Source organism: Psammomys obesus, unplaced genomic scaffold (assembly GCF_907164565.1).
Source record: "Psammomys obesus unplaced genomic scaffold, mPsaObe1.curated_primary_1811, whole genome shotgun sequence".
NCBI classification, from domain to species: domain Eukaryota; kingdom Metazoa; phylum Chordata; class Mammalia; order Rodentia; family Muridae; genus Psammomys; species Psammomys obesus.
In genome coordinates, this window is record NW_026595981.1 from 4,937,714 (window position 1) to 4,949,574 (window position 11,861).

At 43.3% G+C, this 11,861-nt stretch overlaps 1 protein-coding gene across 1 annotated transcript in view; it reads right to left on the minus strand.

Annotated features, from left to right (window-relative positions):
* The window catches only part of Wsb1 (WD repeat and SOCS box containing 1), a 19,110-nt gene extending 8,121 nt beyond the window's left edge, over positions 1 to 10,989 (minus strand). Inside the window, exons 1-4 of the mRNA XM_055619938.1 lie at positions 10,683 to 10,989; positions 5,169 to 5,337; positions 3,316 to 3,581; positions 1,351 to 1,482 (exon numbers count right to left, since the gene is read on the minus strand). Coding sequence (XP_055475913.1) covers positions 1,351 to 1,482; positions 3,316 to 3,581; positions 5,169 to 5,337; positions 10,683 to 10,722 — 607 coding nt within the window. The 5' untranslated portion in view covers positions 10,723 to 10,989. The remainder of the gene's footprint in view (positions 1 to 1,350; positions 1,483 to 3,315; positions 3,582 to 5,168; positions 5,338 to 10,682) is intronic.
* Between the last annotated feature and the right edge of the window lie 872 nt (positions 10,990 to 11,861).

Sequence of the window (11,861 nt, forward strand, 5' to 3'; positions counted from 1 at the left end):
AGATAGATAGATAGATAGATAGATAGATAGATAGATAGATAGATAGAGGCCTGCAATATTTGCTTTCTTTCCTTTTTTTCCAAGGAATGGTCTCTCACTCTATGTAGCCCAGACTGTTCTAGAACTCACTATTGTAGACCAGGCTAGCCTTGAACTCACAGAAGGTACTATCTATTACTTGATAAAATTACACAGGGCTGGAGACACTCCTCAGTAGTCAAGAGCACACTGCTCTGGAGAGGACTGGGCAGCTCCTAACTGCCTATAACTGCAGTTCTAGAGGATCTAATGCCTCTGGCCTCCTCAGGCACCCACACATACCCTACTATAAACACGTATGAATATACAGAACTAAAAATGCATTTTAGCATGTAAAAGCCAGGCATACTGAAGTTATACCTTTAATCTCAGTACTTATGGCACAAAGGCAGGCATTTGAGCCTGATCTACATTCATTTCTGTTCCTCTCAAGCAAGAAAAACCTTTGCAAACATCAATACACCATGTTTCAGAAAAACTGAGCACACTACTATGCTTTTCTGAGATTAGAGGTAAAAACATCTCTCACTTTTTATGAAAGAGTTTATGACCTATGCTTACCAGCATTTAACCATGTTACAAATCCTGACTTGAAAATCAGGCTATAATCTAAATCTTATTGGATGACTGAAGTCATTGCTTTAAGGCCTACTTAATTTTTTTTATTTTAAAAATTAATTTATTTAGAATATGAGTATTTTGCCTAAATATATGTATGTGTAACACTTGCATGCAGTATCCACAGAGGCCAAGAGATATATGATCCTTTGGAACTAGAATTAAAGATCTGTGTGGTTGGCTTCTGAGCAGTGTCAAGACTGTTTATTATAGTAACTGCTGGTTCCTGTTCTGTCTTAACTTTTTTTTTTTTTAATATATATAGGAAAGGGATCCAAATATTAATCAGACAAAAGGAAGGAAACCTTGATCACCAAGCCACTTGGTTTGTGGTTTTCTGATATACTGCTAAGTTGCCAAGTTTGTCCAGGAGCTCTCAATTCTCCTGGCCTTACCTCCCTATGATTACTGGTGTCCTGGAAGAGTTTCAGGGAAACTCACCCAAAATCACTCAATAATCACTCAATAGTAACTATTACTAATATTAATACTAGTATTAATAGTAATATTAAGAGGCTTGGCCAGGCATGGAGGCACTCGCCTTTATTCCAGCACTCAAGAGGCAGAGGCCAGCCTGGTTTACCATAGTGATTTTTCAGGCCAGCTAAGGCTATAGAGACACCCAGCCTCAAAAAAAAAAAAAAACCTAACATTCTTTTACACAGCTGGGGAAAAGACAAAAGACACACATACCATCATCTTTCAGGTCCCACACTCTGAGAGTTTTGTCTCTTGAAGCTGATACAAGAATTAAGCTCCCATCTGGAGCAAAAGTTAAGTCTCTGACCACTTCAATATGATCTACCAAATTAAGGAGGAGTTTTCCTAAATGTGATTGAAAGGAGAAAAAAAAGAGACAAGATCAGTTACTTATCTTCTATTTTCATAGTTTTGCTGATTGTAAAAATGGAGATTCTTGGGTATCTCCTTGCTTTATGAAGTAAACTATTTTCCTTTTTAATTAGTGGCTGCTGTTACCTGTGAGGACTCACTACTCAGGCTTTCCAGTACTACCTTCCCAAGACAACAAACCCTGCGTTTATTAGAACCATGTAAGACTGGCTTTTAAATGTAAGAAAACCCCTAGATCAAATTAGCATTAAGAAAGGTGTGTACCACTGTCTTTTCTAAGTACTTGTACAGTCTAACTTTAAAACAAAATGAAAATATCAACTTTTCTCTTTGCTTTCTATTTCCTTGGCCTTGGACTATCAAATATCCCACAAAGTAAGCATTATCTCATACCTTTTAATTTTAACATTATCTAAACAAAGTACTTATCAGTTACTAGAAGTTTTGTTTTCTAGAAACATCTGTGGTCACCTTAATTTTTTCCCAATAAGCCAATCAAACTGCTTCCTCATCCCCAATTTAATGTCATTATTACTGTGTTCTGAGGTACACCTTGCTTTAATGCCCACTAGATTATTTTATGTTTGTGAATACACAGAATATGTCAGAAACTAAAACAAAATCAAAACGTTTTTCCTTTACTGCTGCTGAGTACTGAATCTCAGATGGAAGCAATGCTCAGTTACCTACTTTCCCACTGAGGTCCATCCCCCATCCTTGATGGAGATGCTATCTCAACTGTGCAGTTCTATCTGCCTCCAGGTTGTTATGTACACCACGCTGGGCACTCAGCCTTCTCCATGTTGGAATCACAACTGTGGATCACCAGTTTGAACACTTACTTTTTTCTTTTGTTTGTTTTGTTTTGTGACAGGGTCTCTCTAGATAGCCCTAGCATACCTAGAACTCACTCTGTAGACCAGGCTGGTCTCAAACTCACAGAGATTCTCCTGCCTCTGCCTTCTGAGTGCTGGGATTAAGGGCATGTGCCACCCCTGCCCACCTTGAACACTTAATTGCTCAAAGAATTCAACTTTTCAACCTATATGGATATAGGATGTTGGTTAAAGTGACTAAAACATTCTGAAGATTGGATATCGATTATTAAAAGTCTCATTTGCAAGCTGGGCAAGGTGGTACATGCCTTTTACCCCAGCACTTGGGAGGCAGATGCTGAGGCAGGCAGATCTCTGTGAGTCTGAGGCCAGCCTATTCTACATAGTGAGCTCTAGAATAAATAGGACTCTAGAGAGACCCTGTCTCAAAAACAAATCAAACCAAACTTCTGATTCGTAGCTGGACATGGGACAGGTGCTTGCCTAGCATGCAATGTGAAGCCCTGGAGTTGGATTCCCAGCACTGCATAAAACTGGGAGTTGCAGCACATGCCTGCAATCCCAGCACTCAGGAATGTGGCAGCTGGAAGAGCATGGAGGCTGGAGGAACATAGCTAAAAGTCATCCTCAGCTACACAGTGAGTTTGAGGACTGCTTGAGATAAAAAAAAAAATCTCCCTTGAAAACTTCTAAGCTATCATAGAAAAGGCATATAAGACATGAGTCATAAATTATTAGTTTATAAATAACTAATTAAAATAAGACCCAAACATGCTTTGCATACTTTACCATGCAGTATGAACTATTATTATTCTCTGAGATTAAAATTATGAACTGAAGACTTATAATAATTATAAAGACACATCACATCAATTCTCATTTTTCTGTACATTAAAATCCTCAAATCACATATTCCAGTCCTTTCATCATAAAATAATTAGGTTCATCCTTTGAAACAATGAATCCATACCTGTATACACATCCCAGATTTTGATGCGACCATTGTTTAATCCTGTAGCAAGAAGAAGCTGATCCTGTCCAAATCTGAACCGATGCCATTCTATATTAACACAACGACTCTGTTTTTCTGGAACTGAAGACCCAAAAGCAAGACTCCAGACTATGTCTCCACAGTCTATAATGTGTTCGGGGGGCTTATTTTTTTGACCATTACTATTTTGTCTTGCCAATTTCAGACAGCTTGAATTGGTGATATTCTTGGAACCATGTAGAAGACTGAGGGCGGAAAAGATTGAAAATTAATTCTTCTTTATACTGAACTTCTATAGACACTAACTGTAATTATAACTAACTAATTATAACATTATTTCTACAAAAGGAAAGCCAGGCATGGTGGTGCACACATGTAATCCCAGCACTCTGGGAGGTACAGGCAGGCAGATCTCTGTGCATTCCAGGCCATCATCCTGTTCTACCAAGTCCAGGACAGCCGAGGCTGCACAGAGAAACAGAGAAACCCTGTCTCCAAAAAAAATATATTTTTTCTACAGAAGGCAAAGTTGGTATCTAAAATATGAGACCAGACTTTTCAACTCCTAAAAACTATTGGTGGAAGAGAATCCTCCATGAGAGAGCAACTTACAACATTTCCTTCCAAACTGTCTTTAATAGGATGTCTTTAACAGAGCAGTGCTCAGCCTGGTTGGGTTCTACTTAAGAGTGGACGCTGTTGTCAGTGTGCAGCACTGGCCAGTGTGTATCACCTGAGACAGTTCCTACCACAGGAATGGTGACTCTAAGACCTGTAACATTTTGTTCATGCACAGAAGTGCAGAGATGATGAGCAACATGGTAACTTTTCAACATGAAAAGGACTAACTTAGCTCATTTACCAAAGTATCAAGTTTTACATAACCCATCTTTATGGATCCTAAACTGTTTCAAAAAATTAGAAGCTAGAGACTTCAGAGAACTTTGAAGTCTGTTCTGATCTCCATCACAGCATAAATGGGGTGTGGTGGTATACCCTGTTATTCCAGCAACTCTGAGTAAAGATGCAGAAATATTAGAAGTTCAAAGTCATCCTAGGCTACATACTGAGTTTTGAAGGTGGCCTAGGCTAAAGCCCCACCCACTTATTCCAATAAGCTAGGGGCTGTGGCTCACATCCAGACAGCAAGACCCAGGAACCTGAGACAGGATCAAGAGTTTAAAGGCAATCTGGGCCACATTGTAGAACTATCTTATTAGAGAAAAATCTGTTTATACACTACTGTTAGCCAACAAAGTGTGTGAAATCCAAAGTGAAACAAAAAGCTTTACCCGACAAAGATTGCATGATCTGACACAAGAGGACACACACTAATGTGCGGCACAATAACCTCACATAAGGCCCTGGAGTTCAGTGGGGCAGTGGTGGGAGCATAAATACCTGAGAAAATATTAAAAGACTCTGATGTACAAAGTCCAGACTTTTTCACTATGTAGACCAGGCTGGTCTACTATGAGATCATTTGCCCCTGCTTTCCCAGTGCTGGTAGTACAGGCATGGACTACCACACCCACCTAGAGAACTATTCCTTTTTTTTTTTTTTTTAATAAGATGAAGTCTATTACATATGGCCCTGGCTGTCCTGTATAGACCAGGCTAACCTTGAGACCCATTTGCCTCCACTTCCCAAGTTCTGGGGTTAAAGGATGCACCAGCATGCCCAGCTCAGGTAATATTTCACACTATCTTCAATGCTGACTCAAATTACAAATAAACACTGGCTAGAAAAGAAAACTTAAATATTTTATTACCCAACAACACTGAAAGACAACAGTATGTTCTACAAACACAAAGCAAGAAAGAAGTCTTACAAGTTCTTAAGGCACTGGGACCACGGGACAAGCTTCACTATACGATATCCTTGTGACCATGCAAAGTAGGAACCATCTGGAGCAAAAGCAACAGTCCAGTTCTCACCACCACATTTCTTGTCGAAAGGAGCTGCTGGAGCTAAAAGTTCCCCTATAGTACGCGATCTCACTAAAACAAACAGAAACAGCAAGACATTATATAAAACCAACAACGGATTGAGATGCCCCCCACATTACTTTGGAATTTGCTGAGGTTTTCTCCTTTTCTTTTAGACAGGGTCTTGTTTGCTTTCCACCCATAAAACATTAGAGATTAATTTTGCTTTTATAATAGTTTTCCAATGCAAGATTTAAGTATCATCACCAGGCATGATGGGCACAACTATCATCCCAGCACTTAGAAGGCTTATGATGATCAGTAGTTCAAAACCAGCCTGGGCTAAATGAGACTTATCACATAGTTTCAGTGTGGTGTGGAGCTGTAGGTAGGATGATAAGGTTTAAGGCCAGCCTGGACTATGTAGGCAGATTCCATGAAAGTGAGAAAGGCAAAAAGAGAAAAGAAGGGGAGGGGAAGTAAGATTTTTATTTTTTAAGAACTATAAACCCTAGGCTCAGGTGGTCTTACTAGCACATAACAAGCCCTGGTTTCCATCTTCATCATAGTACAGGACAGGCAGAAAACGGGATTGAAATTTCAAGGTCACCTCAGCTACAGGGACAGTTCAAAGCCAGCCCAAGCTAAAATTTAAAAAAATAACAAAATAAAATAAATTCCGTCACTCAGAAGAGCTGGACAGCCAGCAAAATGGCTTGGTGGGTATATATACCTGCTGCCAAGCCTGACCACTTGAGTTCAATTCACAGTACCCACATGGCAGAAGGGGGAGAACATATTCTCACAATTTGTTCCACACTTAATAAATAAATGTAATTTTAAAAAGGTAGAGTGGGATCTGGAGATATGGCTCAATGGCAGAATGCCTGCCTAGCAAGCATGGCCCTGGGATCCAGATGGGGAAAGAGGACCTGTTCAGTGAACTCTCTAGTCTGTTGTGTACTCCATCAGTAGCTGGTATGGCACCTAGCATAACAAATGCTCAATTAATATTTACCTAACAAACAGAAAAGCACACGTATAAACTTCCACGTTTAAGGTATTCAGGTATGTTTCTAGCCCAATTTTTGATACATTTACCAAATCAAATGAGTAGTTTAAAACCCACCAAGAAACCTGATAGTCACTTTCCTACATTATTCTCAAAGTTTCCTTCTTGTATGAAAATATAATACCCATCACTAAGATAAATAAAACTATACTTAAACATTGTTTTCTTTTCTTTTTTTTTTTTCGTAAGACAAGGTTTCTCTGAGTAACCTTGGCTGCCCTGGACTATGGAGTTGCTTTGTAGACCAGGCTGGCCTTGAACTCAGAGAGGCACTTGATTCTGCCATCATGCCTGGCCAATGTTTCCTTTTTTAAATACTCAAAATCTGCTAGACTATGGTGGCTACACCTTTAATCCCATCACTGGGAATGCAGAGGCAAACAAGAATCTCTGGAGGCCAGCCTGGTCTACTGAGTGAGTGTCAGAGCTATACAGAGAAACCCTGCCTCAAGAAAATGAAACAAAAAACAAAAACAAACAAACAAACAAAAAAACCTCTCAAAATCTTCCTTCTACCTTATCACTTATTCAATCTTGATTCTGGTCTGAGAGAACAAACCTAATTAACAACACAACCTTGTTCTCAAGCCTATAGCACCACACACCTGTAATCCTAGCACCCTGGGAGGCAGAATCAAGAGGATCTCTGAGTTCGAGGCCAGCCTGGCCTACAAAATGAGTCCAGGACAGCCAGGGCTACACAGAAAAACTCTGTCTCAAAAACAACAACAAAAATCTTGTCCTCATGATATACATGATATAAACAGTGGAGTCTTTTCTAGGGAACACTATTTCTAGTTCTTTCAATCATTCCCCAGATTACAAAGTTTTAAGCCCATTTTCCACCTTTTTCTACCTTAATTTTCCAGAACAAATTCCAGTTAGTAGTGGTCCTTAGAAAAGTGGTACCCTGGGGTGCAGCTTTGCCAGGCCACAGAGGAAGACAATGCAGCCAGTCCTGATGAGACCTGACAGGCTAGAGTCAGATAGAAGGGAAAGAGGTCCTCCCCTATCAGTGGACTAGGGGAGGAGCACAGGAGAGAAGAAAGAAGGAGCCATAGCCGGGATACAAAGTGAATAAACTGTAATACATTAAAAAAAAAAGTGGTGTCCAGAACTGTACATTGTACTTTCTGGTGTGGCTTTAACAGAGGTAGGGCACCCCACTTACTCAAAGGGCAGCAACACAACATAAACTCACATTCATCTTCCTGGCAGTCACATGAGTATGACCTAAGATCCATGAGCTAGTGAGCCTCAGATGCCTGCAGAATGGTTTTTCAATGCATAAACTTCAGAAAGAGCACACTGCTGCAGGCTTCCTGCACTTTTCCAAACCTACTCTCCTACATGGTCCTTTCCCTGGGGTTCTCTTTATATGCCGTGACTCTCAAAACTGGGGTTCCTGTTTAACCTTTATCTATTGGCCAAGTCATGAATTGTAGTGGAAAGGACCTTGTTCACAAATAAGAGAAGCAAGTTTTTAAATTCCACTTAAAGAAAAAAAGAGAGAGAAGGAAATGGAAGTATTAGTTTTAAAAGAGAACGTTCCTAGGTTAATCTAAGTAGAATGCACCACATCCCACAAAAGATTTTAAGTCTATATTTTAAGGTTACTTAAAAAAAAAAAATTGGCCACTTGTCCTTATGAAGTGTTAGCAAGGGATAGAGATGTAGCTGGTTCAAACACCAAACACCATGAAACAATAAACTAACTACCCTCAAATGCAATTCCAGCACCACTAGAAAAACTATAAAATAAATGTTACTTGGTCAGTGTTTTTCTAATTGCCTTCAAGTTTCCTTGTTGGCTAACAGGCACACCAAGTGACTTTTATACTCTAAACAATGCTCAAGTACTGACTAGAAATATATTACTAACCTGGAGTAAGGTTTATACTAAAGTGTTTTGAAAAAAAATTTATTAATGACAACATCGTAACTTCGTGAACCTGGATACAGTCCCAACACTGAAGGGGCCGTGGGAAACTGGCTCTAAAATACAACATATCTGTACAGCAGCTACATCATGAGTCACCACTCAACAGGGTCAACCAGATTTCTTCACATTCCACCCTCCAATTTCATAACTAGAAAGGAAGTGTGGCAGTGTCTTGTTAAAGAGGGCAGTAGCTCAGGGCAGTTATGTCCCTGCCCTAGAACTCTTTATAGAGTCCTGCCTCCTCTTTCAGTATGTACAAGAAAATCCAAACTGGACATGACTAGAATTCATGCCAGAGGGTGGAGTGGGGAGGGTTCATTTATAAACACCATGCTATACAGAGAAAAATGTCTAACCTTCTATCCAAATGACACTTCAAATAAAAAGAGGTGAAAAACTTGGCTTAGGAAAGGCCAAATTCCAAGACATTTGGCACTTAATTTTTTTATATTATATCCAGGCAATAAGGTGATACAAAGTGGAAAAAAAAAAACTCTTAAAAATTAATAGGCAGGTATTTAATGATACCTGCCTATTAATGATGATTAATGAATCATCCTCATGAAATAAATAAAAGCACTATTTATTCTCTTTAAAAAGAGGGCAAGAGAGCTGGGTGTGGTGGCCTATAATCCCAGCACTCTGGGAGGCAAAGGCAGAGGGGAGGTCTGGGTTACAAAGTGAGTCCAGGACAGGGCAAGAAAGTTTTCAAAGTACAGATAAATGTACCATCAATATTACTGGTATAGACAGCAGAGGAAAAACCACTGCTCAGGTCCTAAGACTTTGAGGGCAGGAGACACAGCTCAGTAGCAATGTTTGTCCAGCATCCACAAGGTCCTGAGTTCAATCCCAACTACTACTACTACTAATAAAACAAAATTTAAATGGCTGGGTTTCAAAACACTTATCTTTAAAGTACAGATAAAAATCAAATTTTATGATTTCTGTAGCTTTTTTGAATTTTTATAAATTAGTTTTTTCACTTTGTATCCCGCTGTAGCCCTCTGCCTCATTCCCTCCCACTCCCACCCTTCTTCCCTCTTCTCCTCCTATGCTCCTCCCCAAATCCACTGATAGGGGAGGTCCCTCTGACCTTAGCCTATCAGGTCTCATAGAGGACTGGCTGCATTGTCTTCCTCTGTGGCCTGGTAAGGCTGCTCCCCCATCAGGGAGAGATTTCTGTAGCTTGAACATGGTTAGAAAACATTAAAGTCACCTGCTAATCAGCCATTCAACTTCATCCTTCAGGGGTAAAAAATCCAGTTCTGATAACAGCCATGTGTGTACAGAAATCCACTCACATAAAAGAAAGAAACTTTTGACTACCTCAGCTTCCCACCCTTCCTAGAAATACCTCCTCCAAACACTTGACAAAGTCACCGACGGCAACAGCAGGAAAATGCAAACTGGATTTCACTACGTAGCCTTGGCTACTGGAACTGGCTATGCATACCAGACTGATCTCAAGCACCTGCCTCTCTGCCTCTAGAACTACCATGCCAGGGCAACTAACAACAAAAGAAAGAAAAAAAAAAAAAAACCAACCAGTAATGTCAGTGTCTGCTAATGATTTTATCAATGAATCTCATCCAATGGCCTCAAAAGTGGCTCCTTTGAGAGGATTTAAATAATGCTAAATGCTTTAAAGGGGCCACTGGGCAAGTCTGGTCCACACCCTTCCACTCCCCATTGTCCTGTCTTCTGCCCAGCGCACGACAGGGCTAGCCACCCGGGCCTCTCCTGAGCCCTTTCCCAGACTTCATCCTCTGTAAAATAGCCCTCCATCAGTCACCCCACCTATTCACACTGCTCCTACCGTGTGTACAGGGAAGACAGTCCCTCCTCTGAACCCTTCACTTTCCTAGCGCCATCCTTTAAAAAACTAAAAAGGAAAGTTTTCCACGCTGCTGGAACCCCTTCAGGCCGCTTTCTCATTGGGGGTGCCTGACATAAAGAAACTTCTACCGCACCTCCAAACACCACCGTTCACTTCTGTTCCACTACAGACTTAAGAGATCCTAAGACAGGCCACTCAGCCCTATGCTAGCAATGCTGCAGCCAAGCCCCAGGCCGAGAGAATCCCAGGACCTCGGGCCCGCAGAGCTGTGACGGGGTCCCTGGGGTAGGCGGGGCGGGGAAGCCGGCCTCGCTGCAAGTCGGAGGCCCGCTCCGGGGCGCGGGTCCATTCAGGGCTGGCCGACGCCCATCGCGCGGCCGCTTCCTCCCGCCGCACGGCGCGGGTCCTCGCCTCTCCCCGCCTCGGCCGAGCCTCAGCCCCGGGGCCCCGCTTCTCACGGACCTCGGCATCGCTTCTCCCCGCGGCCCACCGCTCGGCCCCGGCGCCAGCCCCCTCGCAGGCTGCCCGTCGTCCCCGCGCCCCCGCTCCCTCCTGGGCCTCACCGATCTCTTTCTCGTTGACCCTCGGAGGAAAGCTGGCCATCTATGGGGCACCGTCTGATTCCGGGAACTCGATTCGGACGCGGCGACAGAGAAGGGACTCGGAGGGCGCTGAGGGGCGTGACGCGGGCTCGGTCCTTCCCGGGTGTGGGGACCGAACCGAGAGCACGGGCGGCCGCTGCGGCGTCTGCGGACTGCCCGGGGCAAACCACCGGAAGGCCTGGGAACGCGCCGCCGGGTCGCACTCAGACAAAAGAGCCGGCGCGCCTCGCACTCACGGACTTGCGCAGCCCGCCTCCGCCTCCGCCGCCAAGCCGGACACTGAGACAAGATGGCGGGCAGCACCGCCAATATCTGGAAGGCGGGGTGTGGCGCGTGACGTCAGGCCAGCAGGCCCCGCCTCCCGACGCGGCAGGCGCGCCGTCGGGGCCCAGGGGCGGCCGCGAGCCCTCGGGGAACGGCTCGCGGGCGGTTTCCAAGCCGAAGACCAGCAGAGGATCGTATAATGCACGTGACCGGGCTGAAGAAAGCAAAATAGACATTTCAGGTGCCTCACTCCACCTTAGCTCCGTCCCTGGCTCCGGGGTGGTGCCAGGGAAGTGATGAGAGAAAAACGAGGAAAATTAGCCTAAGTCAGGACTTTAGTCGGCTGGCTTTAGGAAAAGCTCAGTTAACGGAGGAGCCCCAGGGTGGTGGGGCCTCACCTCTGAGGCCTCCCCGGTGCTGCCCCTACTCTCACTGGTCCCTGAAGTCAGGCCTCCTGAAGAGATGGCCCATACCATCTCCATCTCAGAACCTGCCCTTCCCCCGCAGAAGCCTTGGTCTCTAGGAAGCAGCTAGCTATCCCACATCAGAGATACTAATTGTGTGGGCCCCACATCCCAATTTCAGTGCCACCTACCGATGACATCACTGCACTTCAGCGGCCCTCCTGGGGGCTCTTTCTTCCAAAGAACGGATAAAGGCTTAGACTTCCTCAGTCCCGGAAGACGGAGCTGCGGAGCGTAATTCTTCAGATCTCAAATGACAGCGCATAGTGCGCGTCGACTTTCATTTGTTGCTTTTGCTCAAGGGAGGAAGTCTTCAAATTATGAAATAATTAATAGACAGAAACCGTCTCTCTTTCAAAAAAAATTACTTGGTTATTTTCTGTCAGTATGTTTATCAAGAAATTCGTGCAGC